The sequence below is a fragment of the Lycorma delicatula genome, chromosome 8, assembly GCF_047948215.1.
Source record: "Lycorma delicatula isolate Av1 chromosome 8, ASM4794821v1, whole genome shotgun sequence".
Taxonomy (NCBI): domain Eukaryota; kingdom Metazoa; phylum Arthropoda; class Insecta; order Hemiptera; family Fulgoridae; genus Lycorma; species Lycorma delicatula.
This window is the reverse complement of record NC_134462.1, coordinates 57,337,917-57,365,591: the sequence shown is the minus strand read 5'-3', so window position 1 is coordinate 57,365,591 and position 27,675 is coordinate 57,337,917. Positions and strand designations below refer to the sequence as shown.

General features: G+C 29.7%; 1 protein-coding gene across 1 annotated transcript; it reads right to left on the bottom strand.

Annotated features, from left to right (window-relative positions):
* Positions 1–1,403: 1,403 nt before the first annotated feature.
* LOC142329324 (solute carrier family 35 member C2-like) lies at positions 1,404–27,039 on the bottom strand. The gene is made up of 7 exons (XM_075373807.1): positions 26,739–27,039; positions 23,238–23,455; positions 18,224–18,296; positions 11,550–11,668; positions 7,966–8,099; positions 2,752–2,906; positions 1,404–1,992 (listed from the first exon to the last, which is right to left on the bottom strand). The coding sequence occupies exons 1-7, from the start codon at positions 26,892–26,894 to the stop codon at positions 1,723–1,725; spliced, it is 1,125 nt and encodes a 374-aa protein (XP_075229922.1). The 5' UTR covers positions 26,895–27,039; the 3' UTR covers positions 1,404–1,722.
* Positions 27,040–27,675: the final 636 nt, after the last annotated feature.

The following is a 27,675-nucleotide window of genomic DNA, read 5'->3' as shown; positions in this document are numbered from 1 at the left end:
TGAAAAAAAAGTAGGTATATATGTTGTGGTAGAAACTTGGACTGATATTTATTGAGTAAACTAAATTCTGAAATCCTACAAAGAAATCTGGTATGCAATTCATTTTTCTGTACAAGATGAGAAGGGACTCTAGTTAGAACAAGGTAATGCCATCTGCCATATACTCCTTGACGGTTTGATTTCCTTCATGAGCATTTCAGAAACATGCTAATTTTTAGGGGTCTGTGGACACCATGGTCTTCTAACCTACAGAGTATGAATTTATTTTTATGGGAGCTTTTTAAAGAAAAAGTTTTACCAGAACAATCCTCCACTCTAAAGGCAAAACAATTGTAATATGCACAGTTAAATTTGGAATGTTGAGAAGAGTATTTATTCTGGTCAATAGTAAATTATATGAATAAATGCTGTATAGAAGAAAATGTAAACTACTTTCAACCATTGATGTAGCTTAAGGTTCAGTAAGTATAAAGTCAATGTAACTCAGAATAAAATGAAACAAGATGATTTATTGAGAAAAATTTAAATTTCCAAAAAAATATTGACTACAGGCAGACCACTGTTAAGGAAATAATAATGTAAATAGATTACATTATCTTTCCTGAATTCTTATAGAATCTACTTCATAACTAAGATCGAACAAAAATATTTCTTTGAATAGCCATAAAAATAATTTGGTTAAAATAGGAGTAGAGAAATTAGTTCCAAAAATCTTTTCTATTTCTTTTTTTTTTAAATTTATTGTCCAATACAAATTGTCCTGTTTTAAATCTTGCTTTATTTGTATGTGCTAGAACTTAATTTAATTTCTTGTGTCCACATAACATTTTCATTAGAAAATTACTAATTTTTTGGATATAAAATGCTATTAATCCTTAATATATACAATTAGTAATTGCTAAAACGAACATCCACCACCGAGGAACGAGTATTCCGAGAAATAACCATAAATCTAATACTGGAAGACAATTTTGGTGTTTCATTTTTGATTTAACATTTTTGTATATTTTCATACTTTATTAAGATACGATTATATAAATGATCACAGATAATTTTTTTCTTGTTTTCATGTGGAAGACATCAGCCATTTTATTTACTGTCTTAAAAGTAGTAAATTGATAAAAATATGTACGTGTTCTCTTAACTTTTAACAGCTTAAGCAAATACATTTTTATCCTTCACAACTTTAGTAAATTTATTTTTTTAAATTTAAAATTTAAGAATAAAACACAGAAATAATTATTAAAAACTAAGCAAATTACAGTAAAAATTGTAATGTGAGAAAACACTGTAATATTCTACTATAGATGAATATGGAAGGAATTTAATTAACTTAAAAGTTTCCTGTCTTACAAAAATTCTTTGTTTACTATCATAAAAAAAAAAATCAATGAAATGGTGTCCTTCAGCAAAGAATATGTATATTATATTTTTGAATATTAACTAGTTTTTTAATGATAAAATATAAATTATTATATTTTCATTTATAATATTTTCCATTATAAGAAGCTTTTAGAAATGAACAGTTGCTCATATTTCAATACATATTTATATATATAAACTTATATATACATCAAGTTTATTTTTAGAAATACAATAAACAAATATTGTAAACATTAATGTGGATTATAATATTCTACTTTATTTTTTGAAACAGTATATTATTTTGTCTGCTAATATAAGTAAAACTGAATAATTAAATATATTAATACTTTTTTTTTACTATCTGTCCCGACTATTTAATACACTGAATAGAACCTCAGTTGATGAATCTTCATGTCCGGTTTCATCATCACTGCTTGTACTTCCTTCCAGTAAAAATCGAGCAGTTACTTCATCAAGAAAAGGTTTATCAGCAGCTGCTGCTGAAACTCTAGCTTTGTGTATTATATGAAATAATATGCCTCCAAGACATAATAGTAGTCCAATAAAATTTAACATTGACATCTGATCACCCTTGAATAATACAGCTAGAATTAGTATACATACTTCCTGAAAAAAACAAAATAAAGTGGTTTTGAAATACTTAAAAATTTTAATTGATGAGATGACATCCTGAATCTGTAGGGAAAGACATCCACCACGTGACAGTTTCGGTCGCCATGCCACCCCTTCATACCTAGCCCTTATCGGCTTTACAGAGGCCATCTTTTCAAAATCTAGGCAAAAGGCATCTCTCAGCCTTGTTCTTGCCTCACTGATGCAAATGCCATATGTGATGTGATATTCCCAACGGTGTACTACTACCCGAAGGTAAAAGAAAAACATCCCAAAGGTAAAAGAAGTGAGTTAAACATGTAAACATTTAGCAACTTCAAAACAAAGAAGAAGGCGGAAAAGCCCAGGTGACACCCTAAATCCCTTCGGCAATTCTTTCTTTTGCTAAACAGTGTATGAAATTCTCAACTATTATCCATCAAATTAATTCCATAAAACCAAAACATGTGACTAGTATGCTCCATATTGTTAAAAGTAGTAATTTCAAACTGCACAAGAATTTGTTAGTAAAGGTCTACGTTAGTCAGAATTTGCTATGTTAAAAAAATGACAATGTACTCTGTAAGCCACTATAATAAATATCTGTAGGTTTTAAAGATAAAAATTCCTTTTTTAATCACCCATTATAATAGATCGATCTCAAAATATCACAAGAAAAAATACGCTATTCTAAGTTTAAGAATAATATGAAAAATAAAATTTAAATAAATTCATTTCAATAAATAATATTCTAAATATTATAATAAAACATACCTTAAAAATTCCAGCAATTGATAACGTTAAACTAGATGTATTGACAACAACTAGATATTCTGCTATTTCCATTCCAAATGCAATTAATGAACCACCACCAACTGCTAGCCATTTATCAACTCCAATGTCATCCCAGTTCTTTATTATATATGATCCTTAAAAAGTAAACAAGAAATTTACTATTATAAATCTGATGCCAGTAATGATTGAAGATTTTCTCTTTAAATTATCAGTCAAAATAATTAGCTAATACATACATGGAGTGCTGTTTTTTCTTGGAAAATCAGCTTCTTTGTAGACAAACTTTGTATTTTCAGATAAGAGTAAGTCATTAAATACAACTTAACATATATTTTTTTAAATGCTTTTACTAAAAAAAACATAAATAGCAGCAGACTTGTTTTGTAATCCATTTCATCCATAACCAATATTGAACATCTATATGTTTTAATATATATTTAATCCATAATAACATAGTAAACAAATCATTATTTGTAAATATCCGTTGTCATTGTAAAATCAAATTTTCTAAAACATATTTAATAGATGATCAACCATTCTTTTGGACAAAGTATGTAGTACAGTAAAACTTGTTCTTAATATTACTGATTTTAACTATTTCCTACAAGCAACATTTTTTTAATATCCTGTCGTAAGACTGCAAGAACAATGTTAAAATTTTACACATGTAATGTCGTTCCATGCATATAATATTACTTTTAACACAATAGCAAAACGCCATTCTACTATTTTTCATAACTTTTTTATGGCCACAGTAAAATTTTTCATTCCTAGGAAAAAGAACAGAGTACTGAAAAAGTAAAATACCCGATTAAACTTCTGCATGATAGTTTGGCAGATGGTAGACATGTGGTCAGGCAAAGGTATACGCTGCACAACTAATAATCATAATGTTTATGCTGTTTGTTTTTCATGTTTATTACTATTTAAGTTTAGATAGTCAGTTAGTAGAGTGCGAGGAAGAAGAGATCCCAGAGAACGTATATTTCTGGTGCCTGCGTTTCATGTAGGATGACTTGGAAATGTTAAGACACACTGGGTCGTGACTGTATGTTCAAGCTGAATGAAACACAAGGGTTCCTGTTGGAAGGTGAGGAGAGCTGGAAAGCTGTGGAAGATTTCACTAGGAAGGTGATGGCAAAACTATATGCTGCAAAGGAGTCTCGTAAGAGAAGGAGATAGAGGGTGCTGGGTCGGACAGGCTCATGGCTGAGTGCCTTGGGGATCTACTGAGCATCTGGAGATCGTCTTGGTGCAACGAATCCGTGAGCACTCCATTCATGGTGCCCAATAGCATCTCTCACTGTTACATTGAAGAAAGATAGTCTCCATTTGGTAAGTGCTGTGTTTTGACAGTATTGTTGGGTGTTTCTCGTAGCTTTATTGCGTTTCATGAGCTTTGTCTATGTGTGTGTGTGTGTTTTGGTTGTGAATCTTTCTGGCTTAATTTGTTGTCTGTGTATGACCTCTGAGTTTTGTTTTGTGGTGAGTGTGTGTTTGTTTGGGTGTTCCCTGTGTTGCTTGCAGTGAACGATTGTGTGTGTGGGGGCATTTCCCTTTCCTGAAGTAATATCACATAAGCAGTTGCCAGCTTAGATGAAGTCCTACGCAAGAACTATCGCATGAAAATAAACAAGAACAAAACAAAAGTAATGAAATGTAGTAGAAATAACAAAGATGGACCACTGAATGTGAAAATAGGAGGAGAAAAGATTATGGAGGTAGAAGAATTTTGTTATTTGGGAAGTAGAATTACTAAAGATGGACGAAGCAGGAGCGATATAAAATGCCGAATAGCACAAGCTAAACGAGCCTTCAGTAAGAAATATAAGTTGTTTACATCAAAAATTAATTTAAATGTCAGGAAAAGATTTTTGAAAGTGTATGTTTGGAGTGTCGCTTTATATGGAAGTGAAACTTGGACAATCGGAGTATCTGAGAAGAAAAGGTTAGAAGCTTTTGAAATGTGGTGCTATAGGAGAATGTTAAAAATCAGATGGGTGGATAAAGTGACAAATGAGGAGGTATTGCGGCAAATAGATGAAGAAAGAAGCATTTGGAAAAATATAGTTAAAAGAAGAGACAGACTTATAGGCCACATACTAAGGCATCCTGGAATAGTCGCTTTAATTTTGGAAGGACAGGTAGAAGGGAAAAATTGTGTAGGCAGGCCACGTTTGGAATATGTAAAACAAATTGTTAGGGATGTAGGATGTAGAGGGTATACTGAAATGAAACGACTAGCACTAGATAGGGAATCTTGGAGAGCTGCATCAAACCAGTCAAATGACTGAAGACAAAAAAAAAAAAAAGTTGCCAGCTAACCACTCCACATGGAATGGTTAGCCAGGGATGGAGGAACATTTGTCAGTAGTGCACAGGAGCACATATGCACTTAATAACATCTTGCAGAACCTGTTAACGAGCTCGACACTAGCTTGGTACCCGTAAATGGAGTTCCTCTACCTCAAGTCAGTCATATGTACATATATTTTGTAAATGTTATCTGTGGTGTAAGTGATCTTTTTAGAGCAAGGAAAATATGAAAATAATATTTCTGTTGCAATATTATTTCATGATTTCTGAACTTATAAACTGACCTTGCAATTATATTTATAAATAGTGTAGGTGCTTTAAAAACAAAATTTCCATTGAATGTTGTATGATGCCGAATGGCCTTAAATTATTACATAGTTGCTAGTATAAAATAATAATAATGTAAAATAATAAAGTCCAAAATCATATAATTAAATCATCATTGTAAATTCCTTTTCTTGTCTATACAAACCAAAAGTATATCTTTAAAATGTTTATAAGCTAATTTTTTATAGATTGTAGTTTGATCAGTAATGTATACCATACTTTACTGAATATTAAGAAAAGTATTCCTAAATTCCAATGAGTGAACATTATTTACAATAATAACATGTAGCTTTATATGCCCAACAATTTCTGAAACATGTCATTCTAGATAAAAAGAAGGTTAAAGGAGGAAAAAATTATCATGTCCAATGTATTGTATACTTAATTGAAATGCAAACTAATTTTAGTTTGGGTTAGCAATTTGTTGGTAATTTTTTAATTCCATCTAGGGCTTAGTTAATTAACTTGTCAAGGAAAAACTGTTGTCACGAGATTATTCCAACCTTGTAAGAAATCAAACTATATTAATTTATGATCAACTTTTTTAATTAGTGGTTTTCATAGTTTTTTAATTACAAAATGAAATGCTGAATCAATGTGTCATTTTGGTAATTAAGTATTTTTCTTAATTATTACATAGCATCTGACACCACTAACAAGGTTTCAGTTCAAAGAAGACAAACAATTTTTCCTCGCTTAATAAAGTTAACAATAAAAAAAATTAAAAATAAGATGATGGCATGCAGATACTATACATAGATTAACTTCTTCTTCTTAATTTACTTAATTACTTGTGCTAAGAAACATGGATGATCTGTTTTGACTTACAAAGTCAAATTTGCTGATCTTTACTTAAAAGGTTTATATCATGAGATTTTTTAAATGGCAGCGACAAGCTAACTGGAGGGGTGCTCAGCAATCATCCAAGCAACCCCATACTCTTGTAATAGCAAATCCAATAACCTAATGTTGCCTCTTAACAAGAATAATTGAATATAAAATTAATTTTGGTGAGCACTGAAAAAACTGATTTTCTATATATGTTAGGCTTACAACGTAATTAAAATAATTATAAATTAAATTTAAAAAAAGGTTGTATACACTGAGTCTGGCAGAATGATCTGATGATTTTGGAGGGACAATAAAAAAATATATTTCATAGTATTAAAAAGTTAATGTATAAAACTAAAAAGCAATTTTATTTAGTTCTACTTACAATATTCCAAAATTACTTGAAAATTGTCGTCCAAATGTTTCCAGTTTTCCTCACACACTCATTTTACCTCTTTCTAATAATTTCATCACTTGTGAAACTGCTGCCATTTCACACTGAATAACTTCCTTGAGTTCTGCAATTGAATGCAGTCGACCATAGTAGACTTTATATTTAAAATAGCCTCAAAGGAAAAAATCACAAATGGCTAGTTCAGGTGAATGCGTTGGCCAGGGAATGTTACCATGTAGCGAAACCAAATATCCTGCAAAGATTTCTCTAAGAACATCCATGAAAATTCTTATCATATGGGTGGTGGCACCATCTTGTTAGAACCAAATTCCATCACCATGCACATTCAGTTTCTGTAGCAGAAGGTCGCGCAACATTGTTACATACCAGTGAGCTGTTATTGTTACTCTATGATTCGATTCCTCAAAAAAAATATGGGCCTATTATGCCAAATTTTGTGAAATTGCACACCACACTGCATTACATTAACTGTGAAGTGGTTGCTAGTGAAGTTCTTGTGGGTTATTGGCAGCTCAGTTGGGGTGATTTTATTTACTGACACATCCAGAGAGGTGAAAATGTGCCTAGTCACTTGAAAGAATAATAGTGTCATGGTGGACATTTTCAAGGAAGAACTCGCATGCTGCATTACAAGACCCTCGAGTCATTTACACTGAGTTCCTGCACTAACATCATCTTATAGGGATGGAACTGTAGGTCGTCAAGGAGAATTCTTCTAACAATTCAATCAGAAATGCCTAGTACAGTATAGTAATCAGTAATGCTGTTAAACATCATGAAGACTGTGTTGTAACTAACCTTACTGCATCAATATTTTCAGGTGTTCTCACATGCATTTTCATCCAGTTGATTTTATTTAAGGAGACGATGTGTTTTGAAAGTTTTAAGTGCAGTAATATTGCATTCCTACTGCGAACAGACATGTTTTGATTTAAATCAAAATGTCTGTGAAATAAACACTGTGTAGCGATAAGGGAATCATTATTTTTAAAATAGTCATCAATCACAAATGCACGATGTTAATCTGACTAACTAAAAGAAGATGGCAACTAAAAGAATACTATCTATAAGATAATATTTTTTATTCATTAATACATTCTTGTTACAACTAAATATTTATTTTCCACTTCTCAGATTTTGACACTATGATATGTAATTATGTAGAACTTCCTTTACCATTACAATATTACATAAAGATAAACATTAAAAACATAAATGAAATATACTACATATTTTACAAATTACAAATACAAAAGCTTATTATTAATTAAAACAAAGAATAAAATAAAATGAATTTAATTTACCTTCACGTACTAAGGCAAATGGAAGAATCGTTAGTAACATCCAAGGTTGAACATAGTATAACATATCTACTGGATTTTTTAGTCCAAGGTCAGAACGCTGCATTATTACTTGTGCCAACGTCCAACGCAAACCACTAAAATAATAATAACAAAAAATAGATACGTAACTAATATGCTTAAAAACTACTATATATAATACATAAACTACAGACTTCAATACTGTAAATTTAGTTCCAAAATTTACTTAACCTTTTTTTGTTGTTGAATAAAATACTTAATTGGGCATAATGTTTAGGATCGGACTTTTTAAATTTTCTCCAAAATAACAATTTAGATTGAATAAAACAACAAGTCAGATCAAGCCTCCATGATATGTGCCTGGATACATCCAGAACAAATAGGAGAAATTTGTCCAGTAAACTGAATCTAAAAAAACTTCAGAACTTCATCTATCACCAAGTCATACCCCCACTATCACCTCACTAGATCACATTTAAAGTTGTAACTCAGGACTTAGTTCCACCACAGGCAAATTTCACCTGCCTGAGAAGAAATTAGATATCTCAATGGAATTACATGTAATGAATCAAGTATTCAAGCATCTTAGGGAAAAAGAATCATTACTGGGACATTTCTCCCTCAAAATTCACAATTTTTTTTCCACAATATAGTAACTATAAAATACCATGCAGCCCCTCTACAGTAAATTCCACTGGCACACAATTTTTTTATATTGTTATATAGAAGTTTAAAAAATTTCTAAAATAAATATTTAAAAATGTGTTCATACTTTTCAAATGTGCATTTCATTTGAAACATTTTGAATATATTCAAATACCATAGATTTGTGTTGTGTTACACTTAACAGGAGGAAAAAAAACAATATTTTTACTTTTTCAAGCGTCACTTTACATTAAAAACAAGCATATTTTCAGTAACTATTAGCATGCTACTTAGAAAGTTTGGAATAAAATTATATATAAAGACCAGATTATATACATTTGCATATTAAGCCCATTCTCACCAGTTATAGCATATTTTCCTTAAAATCTATTGATGATGCATATTTTTGCTATATTTACAATATTTTTCAGTAGGGTACCTAGTTAATAAATGAAATCTTACGTAGTGGCCAGCCAAATCTATTAGCCGCACAACTCTTGGAGCAGATTTAGCAGCCGCGCATCTATTGTTTTGGTAGGATAATATTATTATGAGGCCAAGTAAAACACAGACTCATGTGAGACAAGGACGGATGATACCATTCTGCGTTTTGCATGCCTACTGCAGCACTCCTACCACTAGGCAATTAAATTATGCATGTTATTGTTGATGCGCTCATTGTATCAGTTTAGTTTTTTATTTATTTGTGCAAAGTTTAATGTGTACCATATCTCCTGAAAAAAAGGTATCTCTTCATGGATGACTATTCTTTAACATTTACATATGACAGAAATGTTTTATATTGTCGAGAAAAATAGTTTCTACACAAAAAGTTTCAAACAGACCAGCATATTAAGACAGTCTTCTTATCGAAGGATTGCGAAAAAGACCCACAACAACTTATAACAACGGCAAGTAGCAGTGTTTTCACTTCCAAAGGTAAACAAAAAGACCACTTTTGCTTACAAGTAATATTCCTCTTCACAAACTTACAAATCCTACCTTCAAAGATTTCCTGCGAAAATATTGCTTGAATCAAGATATACCAGATGAATCAACATTGCATAAAAATTACATACCAACAATTTATCTACATGTTCTGGAAGAAATATGCAAAGATCTCAAGGATAGCATTATTTGGATTTCAGCTGACAAAACTATTGACAGCTGTGGCTGTTACATTGCGAATTTAATTATCGGTGCATTAAAACTAAAGCCTTCTTCTTCCTATTTGGTGGCCTGCAAAGACCTTTAAAATACAAATAATTCTATGAACATCAGATTTGTAAATGAAGATCATTTGTGAATGATTAAAAAAATATCTCCTGAATCTTCTGCAGATGAAAGAGTGTTTTTGTTTCTCTCAGATACTGCTCCCTATATGATCAAGGCAGCCAAAAGCCCTCCTAGTATTTTATCCCAATTTGATTCATGTGACGTGCTTTGCTCACAGAGTACATCGACTCGCTGAAGAAGTAGGACCCAAGTTTGGAAATGTAAATTAACTGTTTTCAACAAAGAAAGTGTTCCTTAAGGCATCTGCTTGCAATAAGGCCTATAAAGAAGAACTGCCAAATGTGCCTTTACCTCCCGATTCAGTGGCAACTTGATGGGGAACATGGATTGAAGCTGTACTGTTTTACAATGAACATTTTAAGGCCATCAAAGGTGTAGTAAATGACTTTGATAGTGTAGAGGGTATGGCAGTTTGTCAATCCAAGGAAGCATTTAACGACTCCAGTATAAAAAAAACCATAGCTGTGATTAGAACTCATTTTTCCCACATACCTGTGACTATTAAAAGGCTTGAAACTCAACGTTTGGCATTGACTGAATCTATCAGTTAACAATTAAAATCTGCCAAACGAACTCCGCGTTGCAGAAGTATTCCTGTGTAAACTTAAAGAAAAATTTGAAAACATTTTGAACAATAACCCAGGCTTGGAACCTTTGTGTCAAATTGATAGTTTTATTAATGGGACGGATGAACTTTTGCCAGAAACAATAAGTGCTAACATAGCACCCAAATTCAAGTACTGCCCAGTTACCTTAGTGGATGTGGAACAATCCTTTTCCAATTATAAATATATTTTGAGTGATCAAAGACACAACCTTACTAACATTTGGAACAGTACCTGATTGTTTACGTTTACCAAAGTAAAAAAAAAGTTAAATAATTGTTAATTATCGAATTTATTGGTATCTTATTAACTACTTACTAATTGTATGCTGATTCTGAAATTAAAAAATACTAAAAATTACTATCTTTTTTTATTATTTAAAGTTGCATGTTTTGACACTTTTCATGCACATTTTAAGCATATTTCAAGCTTTTATACTGCATATAATCCAGTCTCTAATGATATATGATATGCTATATGTTATGTTATTTTTATTATGATTTTTTTTAATACAATATGTTCAGGAAGTAACATCACATAAGAAGAAATAGTGATCATTCACTGGGTTAATTAACAACAATTCAAAATATTAGATAACTCATTTCATGGTTCACTCATATAGCTTACTTCTGGTAACAAAATGACATTAAAAAGGAAATGAAAAGAAATATTTTTTTAATATCACTACAATTAATTTAATATAATTTAATTAATGTGATCATTAAATCTCAAAATAAAGATTTCATCAAAGAATTAGAAGCTAATAATTTAAGCAGCATGATTTAATTTCAATGATAATGACAAGTCTCATTATAGCTTGGTGGTTTATAATGTCAAAAATAATAAGTGGTTTTAGTTAAATTAAAATTAAATATTTATCAGCAAGGAAGTGGCTTATGTGCGCGTGTGTGAGTATGTATATATATATATATATATATAAAAAACAAATAATTAAGAGCTCTTGACTTTACTGTATAAGTGATAAACAATAATATAATTTATGTAAATAAAAATAATTACCTTATAAATGAAGCAAACAGAACTAATAAAAATCCAAGTAAATCAAAATTTACTGCTTTATAGGTAAACATGAGAAGACCGCCAGAGATCATTGCAACAATTACAATAAGAAAGCACGACTGTAAAAAAAAAATAACAAAATAAAGAACCATTATTACTTATTAAAATAAGCAGTTATTTTATCTTTCTCTTCAAAACATGTAAAGGTTCATGTTACCTCTTAAGGAGAAACTATATCCTTTATATTTTAAAGGAGAATTACTAAAGACTACTGCAGGGTTGAAGACTATAGGCAGGTCTTTGATCTCGCTGAGACAAGTGCCAACTCATTGTCTTCTTGTGGCGGCACTGTTAGTACCTGGTCACTTTTGTGTCCGGTGAACCAGAATGAGCAGCTACACTGGGCTCAGAGTTGTATGAATTAGGATTGCTGATCTCTTGAAGTAGCAGTTTTTAACATCAGGGGTCTGAAATCCATGTAATACTGTGAACCTTATCTTCCACTTACTCCGTTGGCCTAGCAGTAACTCTAAAGTTCAGTGCAAAATTGTGCCTACAGAGGAGAGATGCAACCTCCTCCAAAAACAGATTAAGGGGTGTGCAAGCCATGTATTTTTGACCATGGCCAATGATGCATGGCGATTTTTGTGCCTGTCTGTAGGGAAGAGTGACCTCCTCATGGAGGCCTGTGGCTGTAATGGCCACCTATGGTGTGTGTCTCGCGCCAGTGTTGGTAATGTTGACTTTGATGTTTGGTGTCAGTGTGTGGCATGGGCTGGTGTCCATGGGACAAACAACTTGTCGATCCTGTTGGCCAAATCGGCAGTGGCCCTCAGCCTTTCTTTGCTGTGGGCTAACCTTCTGCCCAGGTCCACTGTCTGGACAGCAGCGGGTCAGCTGAGTTTCAGCCTTTGGGGAGACCCTAAGGAATATCCCAGATGCAATTGTGTTGCAGCCCATCCTGTCCACAGGGCATCTAGGGACCTCGGTCCATAACAGGGGTTCAATGGATATGTGGGTTGCCAGCCTCACAGCCTCTCTCTATGTTGGCCCAAAGGATTTAGGAAAACTTAAAAAAATAACAAGAGTTTATAAATAAGAACAGAAGAAAATAGTGTAAATATCCTGAACTGAAAAAAATAGTGTTAATACATTTAAAACAGAAAAATGAAAAATTGAAGAAAATTTTAAACATGTTTTTAATAACTCTTTAGTCACACTTGTGATGACCTTCAGTGACTGGTGCTGTTGTTGTCACTATGATATTAGCTAATGTTGTTGTTGCAGATATTTGTGGTGATGTATTTAAAATGGGGTCGAATGATTGTTTCACTTAAGCCATGTCTGTTGACTTAGTATATCACTATGTGTTTATATATTTCATAATGTTTGAGTGTGTTAAGCTGTTCTTTTTTCATGTATTTGCAAAATACCAAGTTCTTGCCAATGTTGGTGTATTTATATCTAAGAGATGATAACAAAATATCAATCTCATTCTGCTACATACTGTTTTGAAAAATTCATTGCATCTGTAGAAAATTGCATTCTGTTTGATCAATTAGAACGTTGACAGACAAATCAGTTTATTTATCCCAAGACCTTATATAAGGACTGCATTTGGTGATTGTGTTATAACACAATATTCAAATAATAAACAAATTCCTTCTGGAATAAACTTCAGTTATTGATGATACAAATCAAACAGAATGTAGACTGAACCAAGTTTAAAATGTACATTAAAAATCTCTCTATGACAACATAAAATCAACATTTATCAATCACAACATAATGTTACAAATCTACAAACACTGGTACTGGTAATAACCTATATTCTACATACACATCAACACTAGAACATTATGAAATAGGTAAACACATAACAATGATATTGTACATTTTTGATCACATTTTAAAAACGGTCTACCTTAAAAAAAAAAAACAAAAAAAAACAGTATTGATGTCAGGGAAGTACAGCAGCATCAGTCAGTTGAAATTTAAAAGAGGAAATGAAACCATTCTGAATTCTGAACATTAATTATCTAAAAAAAAATACATTTATCAAATTTAATTCCTTTATAATTTTACATTTTTTGGTTAAAATAATTTTTCATTGCGGACCATCATGGATGAGAACTTAACAAAAATGTTAGCTTTTTTTTTAAATCATACAATATTATGAGAACACATCATACATAATATTGTAAAAAGGGATTCTTTTCATATGGACTGGAGTAAAAGATAAGAAAACCTATATGTTTTAACAATGAAAAACATTACTTCTTACATAAGTAATAGAGAAAAACAAATTATATATGATAATAAATTATACTAGATTAATAAAACTGATCATGCAATAAAAATATTGTACAGCAATAAATATTGTACAGTAATTTTTTAGAATATTAAGAAATATAATGTTGTAAAAAAAATTTCTTAAAAATAAAAACTGAAGTCCAAAAATATGTTATTTTAGTATATTACACATTAAATTGATTTGAAATTGTAGTAAGACATTTTAATGTATACTTTCACCTTAACTGTTGTCAACAGATGATTTGTATAGTGTGGAAAACATAATATTACTGTTTACTGTAAACTTTTGTTTCAATATTTTCTTTGTTTACTTTTACTGTTATATGTAAATAAAATGTACTGTTATCAATTTCCACTATAAATTTCAATTTATTCAATGTTATTAAATACTTGTCTTTTAAATAAAATTGAACAAGACCACAGCTTTTTACAAAGTAATTAATTTTTAACAATAAACCTACGCAGTTGAAGTTAGGAACAAAGATATACCAGTACATAGGAATAAGTGATTGCAAACTACCTTACAGAAAACATCTAAATAAAGAAAAATTAACCAGAATCTAAACATTTTACACACAAACAAGAGTAACTGCATGTGCAAATAGATCTCTCAGCTGTGTACAGACAACTGTATTGTGTCACTTATAACTAAAATCTGTTTATTTAATCTTATGTTTTCTACTTTATAATTTATTTCTTGTCCAACTTTGAATTTCAAGGAAGAATGATGGGTTTACATACTTGGTTTAACTGCCTTTGTGTTTAACTGGATACAGCTCAGTATAATTGATATGGCACCTGTCTCCGGAGGAAGTTGCACTTCTCCTCTACAAGCACAATTTTGCACTGAACTTTAGAGTTACTGCTAGGCCAACGGCGTAAGTGATAGATAAGGTTCACAGTATTTCATGGATTTCACACCCCTGATGTTAAAAACTGCTACTTCCAGAGATCAGGAACCCTAATTCATACAATTTTGGACCCAATGTAGCCACTCATTCTGGTTCACTGGACTCATAAGCGACCAGTTACTAACAGTGCCGCCATGAGAAGGCAATGAGTTGGCACTTTGTGAGATCAAAGACCTGCCTATGGTCTTCAACCCTTCAATAGTCTTTAGTAATTTTCCTTTAAAATATAAAGGATATAGTTTCTCCTTAAGAGGTAACAAGAGGTTAACATGTTACCTTAACATGAACCTTTACATTTTTGAATCTTCCATAATTTTTAAATTGTTGAATTCAATTTTGTTGGGTCTTTGAAAAGATGGATGGGAATAAAATTCCTTACAACAGTTTCACAAATGAACCTCAGGAGTGTAGGAAATTTAGTATCAAGGAATGTTAAAATTTCATAGCTAAAGCCACTTTTGAATAAACAGATGTACGCACATCAAATAGTTAAACGACACAGAGCTACAGTCTCACATTTTACTTTGTTTTGTAGAGAATGTTCTGGAAGCTTTCATTCCCAGATCCTGCTGGTATAAACAAATTTAGTAAGGACTAAAGATTTATTGTTTTAGTTTACTCATTAGAAACTGCCGTAATTTTATTCAATCTCTTTTATTAAAATATAATATTAAAAATATTAATCAATGAAATGACTGTAGAATTTTGAATTAATTTATTTGCTACAAACAGTTGCTTTGTAATGCAACAAACACACAGTGAAACTATTTTATTAAATTGTATGCTAAACACAAATTATTAATCTTTTTAAATATTGTCTAACATTAATGATTATAGCCTTATAATAAAGCTTTAAAATTGTTACTTTATAATTTAATATACATATAAATTATTTTATATTGAGACTAAAATGATGAAGTTTATTTTCTATTACTCATGTTTAAAAAATAAGATTTATTTTTTCTTACTATAACATAATTAATATTTTTATATCCTGGGATAATTTCCTATTGAAATTTATATATAAATAAATATATAATAATTTATAATATTTTTTTAAACATATCTCTTATCTTTAAATCTAACGTAATGATAAATATATCTATTATTCTGATCGGAATATAATAATAGATTATTATAATACAATTCACATCAATGTAAGATAAATTATAAATATAAAAATAATGTAATTATGGTTCATATTAACTAGTTCAATACAAATACATGAAATAATGTTAAAGTAATTACATTTGCATTATGTGAGAATGTAATTTCATTAAATATAAAAAAATGTTCTACAAAATAATATTCATAAATCAGAAACTGCTATTGAAAATTATTTTAAGCACATATTTATATACATGTTAAACACGATGCATGCAAATATTTTTTTTTTTAAAATTAGTATTATTTAAAAATTTATCAATAGAACAGTATTTTTTCTATAAAAGAAAATCTTTTTATTTCATTTTAAATAGATTGGTGGGAAGATTTTGCAAATGGTTTGATAATTTATTAAAAATAGCAATGGTTTGGTGAATACAGTAAATACAAACATTTTGTAAATAAATATTGTTATTATCTTTAACAGATGATTAACTGACTACATAAGCTTTATCCTTGTACATGGTACAGAAACTTTGCAGCATATAAAAAATGTCTTTTGCAGCTATATAAAATTTAAAACTGCACTAATACAGAACCAACTCAAACTTAAATTAGATTTTTTTTATTAGGTCCTTTAAAATTTTGTTTCATTTCTGTCTCATATTAGTAATTTTAGTTCACCCACCCTACTAGCAACCAAAAGCAGGGAGTTGATCTCCTTGCACCATGGTTTTTGTATAAAAAATTGTTTTTCTACATGAACTGGCTACAACTCCTATACTATCTACCCTTCAATGGTTACATAGTATCATCACAAAGGGAGAAAAGGATCATATGTAAAAAATTACACATGTTGTGTTCAAGTGTAGGTATATTTCTAATGTAATATCTGTCAATGACCATCCTCTTACAAACTGTTAGTTCATTTATCAATTTTATTTCTGTACATAAAATTTATATTACAATACTATTTATTATAATAATTAGATGACTCAGTGATGTTCCAGTTTAATTTCAATAATCCTTTTCTGGTCATGCTTATTTATGGAGGTTTTGGTAACTAGCCATGTTTTATTAAAATGAGATCAGTAGTATTATTATTTTTCTTCAAATTATATTATCAGAAAAAATTGTTTACACACTATATTTTAAGAGTAATCTTTGTTCAGTGTATCAATATATATTTAGTTTTTAATTTTTGACTGATAAATGATGGATTTTCAATTAAGTAAGCTCCTTTTATAACCATTAGTTTTTTATATTCCCTTTTAAATAGTTATAATTTTGTGTTATTTTCTTCTATTTATTTTTTCATGCTTCCAAGTAATTCTTTTACATTAAATATTCCAAAGTGTATTCTTTTGTGTTTTTTTTTATTCAGGGAATAATCTTTTAAGATGTTATGCACTAAAATTAATTTTTTAAATCTATGTTAAACAAGTGAAGGCAATAAAAAAAAAAGCTGACAACACAGTTGTAGGACTTTCCTGTCACATGGCTTTTTTCTGATGCACGGCTTACACAAACAACTTAATTAAAAATATTTATCATTTTACTTAAATATAATATTTCTTGTTTATTTAATTCAATGATTCTAACTGAAATGCACGCATATACTGTATTTCAATCGTGTGGGTGCGGCGATACTACTGGCCACTTTAAATACTTTTTTACATTTTAAATCTTGTTCATTCATTTAATTCTACTGCTCACCTGTGATTTTACATCATAGCAGATGATTACAGCAGTATGTAAGTCAGTGCTACACTAACGCACCTTGTGGTGAGAGGAGGGTAGTAATGATGTAGTATACCCACTTAGCCACTAGTTTATTTAGAGCATTGTTTGAGGTATGGGTGTGGTTTTGCAAAAAAATTGTTTAAAATATTATTTTTTAATTAACAAATGTACCTAACAAAAATAAAACCTAAATTTGGTGAAATCTCGAAATACTGAGGTGACCCTGCCTCCTTGACCTTTTAAGTTGGAAAATTTAATGACACCCATGCCCCATACATAGAAGTTATCTGACCAAAGTTGGTCAAAGGTGATTTAGAGTGCAACACCAAACACTCACATGTACATATGAATATCTGGAAAATTTCCATCTGGTTTTTGGGTTCCTTAGGTGTCAAAATGTAAAGATTTGGTGAAAACAGGATCTTTAAACAACTGAGTCCTCTAAAGCTATCTCTGCTGTAACGCTAGATGGGAAAGTAAAATTATATTTTTAATACTCCTTCATGAGAATTCCTTAAATATCCATTTTATAGAATAAATATAGCAGTTTAAACCTATGTATCTTTTCATTCAAAATTCAGTACATAAATAAATATAACAAACCTTCTTCTCAAGCTTGAACATTAAAGAGAAGCACAAGATGAAGATTATAGTAGAAGACTTTGTCATAGTGTATCTGTAATAAAAACAAGTAAAATAAGTAGTATATTAATACTACAACTGCTTAAGAGTACATTTATACACATCAAACATCATTCATATAAACAACATTCATATATAGTCTTACTCTCCTTCCAGAAGAGGCAGTTTCTATATTGGTTTCCAAACCAAAAAAACAAAGTATCAAAGATCACATTGAAAACTAACAAAAACACACCGTTAGCAAAGAAGTATAAAAATTAAACTGTAGTGACAATAGGCCTACTGCAAACTGGATGGAAACCAGGCAAAGTATATAAATATTTACAAAAAAAAAATCTTTGCAAATCACCAGAAAAAGTAGGACACACATACAAAGATGTTAACCTCAACAGCAACATTTTATTTTAAGCAAACCACATATAAGTCATGAATCCAATATATCCAAATAAGGAATAACATGAAATCAAATTAAATTTGTCAATAAAATTTATCTTTAAAAAAAATAAAAAAAGATTAAAAAGTAATACTTTCTTAAATTTTTAAATATATGTCTTTTCAAAAGTCAGCACCACATTAAAAAAACAAGTAACTCACTAGCCCTAATCTGATACTAACTTCAAAAAGTTAAAATTGAAAGATGTTTAAAAGTAGTATTTTTTAGTTTTCAAATACATTTTATAAGGTTGATTTTAATTTATAATTTTTAATTTTAAAATAAGCATATAAAACAGCACTGTCTACAAGAATTACTACAACTTGAATCTCGATACAAATAAGAAAAGGAGCAAATAGATAAAAACAAATTTCAAGCATGAACTACAGCACTTTGAAATGCAGGAATATGTATTAATTATTTATTGTATCTTGATAAAGATAAAAAAAAAGAAACGTAGAAACCACTGCTGAATAAATTTCCATAACCTACAATAAATTCTCCATAGTATAAGTTAGACTCTCAAACAGTATGACATTTTTTTTTACTCATAATTTTTGAACTAATTTTCTTTAATATTTCCCTAAAAATAATCTAATATCAAAATAATATAATGTTATATATTATTGAGCTATAATAATCCAATATTAAGCAATGATGGTGTAAAAAATAAAAAGCCGCAAACTACATGTAGGCAACATAACTTTTTTCTTTCATTTCAGTAACTGAAAATAAACTTACAGCATGATGACCAGGATAAATCTCTTCACAAATTAAAAAAAAAAAAAATTGAAATCAGTTAGTTTGATGATTATAAAGTGTGCATACATTTAAAAATAAAAAGTAAAATTAAAACCTTCATTTTTTTTAGTTGAATTGAAAAATACAAGTTTGCTTAAAGCAAACAAACAACTAGTAATCACAAACTAAAGGGGTTTGTGATAAGAGCAAACTAAGAGCAATGATAATAGCTCTGACAAAGGAACATAAAAAAATTCTGTTATCCCGCACTTCATTGTAGTTAGACGTCACTTTTGAATTATTAGACTTTTCAAAGAAAGTGCAGTATTACTTTCAGTCACAAGATGGTACGGGTGGGAGGGGGGATGAAATTGAATTTGCTTTACATTTTGTAGTATGAGGAGTAGGAAAATATCATTTCATTAACTTAAAATGTAATTTATTTATATATAAACCTATGTATAAAGTTTGTGGCTCGAAAATTTCCAAAACTATTCGAATTTCATTGAAATTTAGATATGCTGTAGTAATGTATTTAAAGTTGTGCATGTGGAAGTTTGATTGGTTGAGTCATTCTTAAGTTACACTCAATTTAAGGTTGGCAACAGGCAATTTGAGGTTATGTTGGCTTTGTATGATGTAGTTTTCATACACACTTATGCAGCGAGTTACAGTGGTGAGCAAGCTTGGACTTGAGGATTATATGTAGGGTCTACTCATTATTTTTAACTATTTCATCAATTTACAGTTATAATAATTTAATTTTCTTATAAACAGAAAATATATTTCAATATTAAATAAATAAAAAATTATATCTCTTTTAGTTTTCTCATTTAATTTATGTTTTGTATATTTCTTGTGCAAAAATATTATACAAAAAATAATTAAAAGCCAGTCTTCTTGTGCAGAACTGTGCAAGAATTTTGTTTTTTATTTTAAAAATGTCACTATATTTTAATGCTAATAAAATCAATAATTTTTTAAATTGTAATGAAATTTTTTTTTGAGCAGATTAATAAAATCTTAAAATAAAAACACACAATCACCTTGCTGTAAATTCACTCAGTAATATAATCATTCACACATATAAATAAACAAAAAAAAATTACACATAAGAGACTGGTACTAAAATGTTACACACATATAAAATAAAATAACACAAAAATCAACATTTAGATAAATGACAAATAAGCAAAAGTACTTTTCCTTCTACGTAAAAATAATTTTTTTATTTCTTGACGACTGACTTATAAAAGTAACAATTTTAATTTAAATATAATTATACATATAATATATGAATTTTGAATTAACATCTTATAAGAAATCCCCGATGATGGAATAGCAACTTCGGAAATACTTGGAAATATACTTGAAAAACTTTGGCAAGTGGAACTTTAATCTATAGAATTGTATTAATGATGCCAAATGCTTAAAAAATAAATAACGTTTACTCAAGCACAAATTTTATTATAGCCTATTACTGAAGATAATTCATTGCACAATTACTATTGTGTATTTACAGGGCATGGCAGTAAAGCAGAACAATAAATTCTCTTTAATTTCTGTTATCTACTATACACATAGTAGATACTATGTGTCTACTATAGTGTATGTGTACTATGGGTATCTACAGATAAATTTTGTGAATGTGTATCTGCTGTACTGTAATACAGTGTAGTAGCTGTAGTGTGTTATGTTGTTTACTTGTATGTACTGTATTGTGGTCATGTTATAACTGGATAATTTGGTCATAATGTTATTGTGTTACAATGACTAAGATATTACTAATACAAAATGTAAACAAGTAAATCTTGTGACAATGGACAAAAATTAGAAGCAAGTAAAAAATTAAACGAATTAATCACCTACAAATTTGGCGTCCAAGAAACAACAGTCGCATTGGAAATTGAAAATGGAACAAAAAAGAAATTGAAGAATACTGATCAAAAGTGTTTGAAAAGTTTTTAAATAAACGATCTACACTGAAGAAGCCTGTCCAGGATGTTTCAGACGATGCAGTTTCCTTGTGGTTCAGGCAACAGAGAACCTTTGAAGTACCAGTACCTGGCCCTATTTTACACAAAAAAGGCTACTGAACTTAACAAAAAATTGAATGGTCAATCTATTTTCTACCAGTAAAGGCTGGCTGGAGAAATTTAGAAATCGGCACAGCATAAGATAACTAGCCGTATCAGGAGAAAAATTATCTGGTGATACTGACAACGCTGCTGAAAACTTTTCTGCTCTTATTCAGTCAGGAAATCTGCGGCCAGGACACATATATAATGCTGAGTAGACAGGATTAAACTTTAGAATGCTGACATTGAAAACACTAGCATCAACGGAAGAAGCTTCTGCACCCAGCTTTAAAATTAGTAAAGAGAGAATAACTATTCTTGTCTGCAGTAACACTAATGGTGACGACAAAGTACCTCTTCTTGTGTTCGGAAAAGCTGCTAAATCTAGGGGATTAAAAGTTTTAAAATTAGATTCATCCCCTGTTAAGTATGCTAACTAAAAATCGGTGTGGATGAGTGCAGACTTTTTGAGAGTTGGTTTAACCACAGTTTCGTCCCGCATGTGAAAAATTATCAACAAATAAAGAAATTACCAGAAAAAACAGTTCTGCTGTTGGACAATGCGCCCTGCCATCCATCTGAAAAGGTTCTAATTTTGGGGAATATTAAGACATTTTTTTTCCCAAATGTGACACCAATTTGTCAACCTATGGATAAATATCAGGGTATCACAGCAGCAATAAAAAAACATTTTTAATGAAAGATGTTATCTAATATTCTAACATCAGAGCTTCAAGTACACCCGCATTAAAGGCATTGATCATAAAACATGCAATTTACATATTGGCAAGATCATGGAATTCAATAATTTAAACAACAATCATTAAATCATTTACAAAAATATGGCCCAAAATTTGACAGGTTACTAATGAGAAAATTGTGTATACTATGGCATCAAATGATAAGTTTTGTGCTTTATTAGATAATATAACAGGATGTGAAAATGAAAAAGAAAATGAAGTGCAAAACTGATTAGAATTGGATTCAAGGGAACCAACATTTAAAATTTTTGTTGATGACAAGATTGTGAAAGTTGTGACAAAAGAAGTTAATGAAATCTGCAGTGATGATGACAAACCAATTTATGAGAATGAAAAAGTTAGCCATAACAAAGGGACTGTATTTCTCACAAAAGTTCTCCAATATTTAGAACAATGAAATGATGTTCCTTTTCTTGACTTAATGGTGGAACAAAACTGGTGTGATCGCACTACTGTGAACTGTTACTCAGTTAAGACAAAAGAAGGTGACAAACTTTTTCATTAAAAAATCAAGTTTATGTGAGTCGGTGTAAGATTGATTAGCGATTATTGATTTTATTATAATAAATATAGTAAAATAAAATAACATTGTTATAATCACTTTTAATTTATGGCTTATTCTGCTACCAATTTGATATTAATATGGTTTATTGCCCAAATTCAAGAAACAAAACTTAAGCTCTCTGTTAACTGCAGATTCTGTTATCCAAGCTGGTAACACCCCCAATTATCTTGGCTAAGAGAGACCCTACTAATATATATTAAGTATACGTTATATGTATGTGTGTGTTGGAAGAAAGCCATAAAATTAAAACAACAATAATGAAAACAAAAAAACTGTCCAGCATTATAATTTCACATAAAAATATAATCAAATTTAACTTATTATTTTTACATCACAGTAATAATGAAGTTTAAACCTCTATTAACATATCTTTTATAAAATTAATTGAAATACTTACAAAGAGATCATGATGTGACCTAAGCCCAAATTAGAGAATGCAATATCTAAAGCACTACAAACACCAACTGGGACAATTCTTGTGACCTCATTCTTAAATGATATAAATGATACAGTTCTATTATTTAAAAAAATATTCATTATATTTCTTATCACAATACATAAAATCCATTTTATAGTAAAATGACATATAACCATTGTAAGTGGATAAACGAAAATCTGAAACAAAACATAAAAATAGAAAGTAACATTTAAGTAACAAAGATTTTTTAATAAAAGTACTTCTGCCCATATAAGCCTGCACATAGGCCAGAATTGTTAGCTATAAAAACTTACTTAAACCTTAAAATAACATTAAATCTAATTAAAATAGTAGAAATATTTATAAAATAAAAAATTGTTCTTTTTAAGTAATTCTTTATAAATAGAACACGGAAAATAATACATCAAAGTTATAGCAAGAAACAACATATTTATAATAAAATGATCTTCACAACTTTCAAGGCAGCAGTCAAAATGCATCATATTAAATAATTTTAAGTTAAACAGAAATGGAATTAGTAAACGTGACAATGATGAAAACTTTCATATATTCAAAAAGTTAAAATTCAACCTGAGGTTTCAATATATATCTGTAGCCCTTTTGTAAGTGGTTTATTAGTTTATTTGCTCTAAGTATTGTTTTTTTAATCATACCTTACATATATTAAATATGATAATTGGAAGTTGTGTCTTTAATATAAATTATTGATCTCCATAAAACTGCATTTTATGTTAGAGAATATTTTAGACTGTAGTGAAAGAAATAGCTCAAAAAACTAATAATGTTTACTTATAACACAAAATGAGAAATTTTTTACACATACTATGAGAATGTTCATTCTTAAAAAAAAAATCTGCTGTATGATATTGTGATGCGTTTGTTATAAAGAAACAGGCCCTGAACTTCTTTCCTGAAAATGTTGGTTGATATATGTCAAAATTATTATTTTGCAATCAGAAATGTTTTGATTTTGTTCGGTATATTATGTAATATCTTGAAGCACAACTTCATATAATTCTAAAAAAAAACTTAAAACTGAGTAACTTTTTTATACTGGCTTGTTAAAAACAATTAACTGGTGTAATTACCTAACTACATGTTAAGTATAAACCCTGAAATGTATTTTCAGGGCTTAAAAGAATTACAAGGTAATTAAAAGAAAAAGTATATATGCAATTAATTATTTAGTAAAAAAAAAATAAATAAAAAATATTAGTATAAAATGCAGTATGCAAATTACAGTAAAATGTAATACATGGGTATACTACTAATCAACAAATGGCTCTAATAAACTGTAACCTGAAAAATACATCAATCTTTATCAGGTTTTGTGTAGTATAAAACAAATTATGTAATCAGCAGTTTGGGAAAGGAAAAGATTTTTGTTTCAACTTTTTATATTACTCAATGTTTGCATGTCTTGTTTCCTATTTACAAGAAACTAAGGTACTTACGTATTAACGCCCCCGCAGCTACAGCTTTATTTAAAAACAAAGTAGTCAATCGGATTTAGGTGGAAAACCACCAATGGGCCGAAACAGATTCAAAACAGAATATAAATGGTTATTTATATTTATTTATTTTATAAATATAATTTAACCAAACTTAACCTACGCTCGCTTTGCTCGCTAACCTTGACTAATTAACACCATAATTTTTTGAGTATTTAATAAATTCAGTAATTATTGCAATTTGATTATTTAAATAATAAATAATTGTAATTACTAGTTAAGTTTGGTTAAATTATATTTATAAAATAAATATTTATTTATTTATGTTAAACTCTATATCGGCCCATTTTCCACCGAAATCCGACTGGCTACTTTGTTTTTAAATAAAGCTGTAGCTGCGGTGGCGTTAACACGTAAGTACCGAAACTAACTATGAGACACCTTCCTATTAACAAGAAAAATACCTTTAGTATCACAAGAAAGAAAATTAGGAATACTTACTGTTGTTACATTCTCAGTTCTGATATTACAATAATTTCACAAATTAGATTTTACTACATGGCTGTTTTCTACATGGGCGTAAAAGATTATTCATATGCTAATACTACAAACTTCAGTTTCAGAATAATTACCTATAAATTTACTTCTCATGCATAACATTACAACACCTCTAAGTTGCTCAAATTTTATACTGTTATTATCTACAGTGGCCACAAAGTCCCTTTCTGTGATATAACATATAGGTTAGTAATACTGTACTTATCAGGTGAATGTACAGGTTAATAAACTACTTTCATTTTTCAACAAACTGCCAGATTTGGTAGAAATTGAGGTTATTTTCATGTGTCCAGGGAAAATTTAGATTTGTGTAGTGTTAAATTAAAATGGTAGACACAAGCAAGTATTCAATTGAAGAAAGACTTTTTCCTAATGTTTGGGATCATGAGTATACAAATGCAAATGAAAACTACGAAAACATGAGACAGATCTGTTCAGTGTTTTGATAAGGAAGTACAATCTGGACTCTCTGAAAGTGAGGAAAAAAACACTGGCTCAGTCCCTGATTTGAAATGGTCTTTACATCCTTCCTGTCTACTGAATAGCTCTATTATTGAGGAATCCTGTTCACAAACTCCTTTAAAGTCAACTAGAAAAAATTTTCAGTGCTAACTATTCCCCATTCAGCACTTCAGAAATAAAAAAGATGATCTTGGATTTAAACCCTTTAAGTTTCTTCATGTTAATAAGCTTCCTGTTCAGGACACAGCATTAAGGAAAACTTATTGCAGCTCTCTTCTAAGGTGTTTCCCTGATGTACAATCCAGAAGATTGACAAACCGGTCTTCTTTTCCGAGTATGCCATTTAGCTATGTAATAGAGCTCAGAACACATATTTTTGGTATATAAAGAAAAACCCAACTTTTACTTTTAAAGATGTGGGCAGTGACATCTTAAACATATCAGTGATGGGTCCAAACACTTTTAAAGAAGTGATAACACCATATCATACCTTAACATGCTTAAAGATTACTTTATTCTCAAATTTGTTTGGTCGGTATGAAATTAATTGTCATTGTACAGCAAGATGCTGCTCCAGCTCATTGTACTCAGTGAAAGAGACTTTCCAAATGAACATTTTGAAGGGTGGTGACATTTTGAAATTCAGTGACTGTCTAGAATTACCAAATTCTGACAACTCCCTATGACGGATATCAAACAAAAATATAATGAAAAATAATCTAATTTGACTTCTTTAAATAGAAAGGGGCTTTGAGACCAAGGTGTATACAGTGCATCAACATAAACTTGCAGAAATTTTACATCCTCTAGATTACAATAATATTATTCAATTAATTTTAAAAAATTCAGCTTTTTAACAGAACTCTGAATCAACAGAACCTTACATCACAACTAAGATACAATCATAAGCACAGGTAAGAAAACAAGAAACATATTTAGACTTTTAGGTTAAGTTGAGGTTTTATAATATAATAAATTAAATTAATACCTCTATGCACCATTTTTGATAAAATGTTAAGCCAATTGATGCTACTAAGTAAAACACAATCACTGAAGAACTCCATAAACTATTCCAAAGCCATTTGCTATCAGAAAATGTCTCTTCCTTATGGAAAGAATTCTGCTGAAGTAATAATTTAGCCATTCTTTTAAAATATGTACGAACAATACATTTCACACTTCACAAGCATAACTGTTTCTGTAATTTTCTCTTTTTACTGTAACTGTAAGTTTCATTGAAAACGATATTTACGTTGAATCAACAAACCGACACATCATTCAAAATCAGCCACAATTATCACTGACAACATTCAACATAACAGTAGATTAGTAAACAGTATCGCCAACCAACACATTACAGTTAAGGTTGCATTTCATTTTAAAACTTTAATCCAGCAATATTGTAAGTACTTTATTCTGTACAGAAAATTTCAAAACAAGATTAACTGGAGTTTTTTTAAAATAGTCAATCATTATGTAGAATTTATATAATTATGTTGTGAAACTCAACATTCAATGTTGAGCATAAAGAAGTGAAATTAGAAAAGAGTTTTTAGTTTTCGACATAACTTATTGTTTATAAAAGAAAATGTTTCATCATTGAAGAAATTTCATATTTTCGTTAACATACCATTTATGGAAGAAACTATTGAGTTGGCCATAAATGGTAATAATAAAGAAATTAGAACACGTTCCAAGGTTACATGTGTTTTCAATTTTGACTATAATTTTAAAATGATTGGTTAAATCAGAAAATTAATTAGTATAATGAAAAATAAAATCTCAAAATTTTCATTCCCTAGTTCTAGAAAGGTATTATTCGGATATTTAAGCAATGATTTAGAATGATTTATTCAAAATTAATTTCCCGCCGTCTCCATTCCTAAATCTTTTTGTAGGGAAGAACCAGGTGAATGAATTTTTTA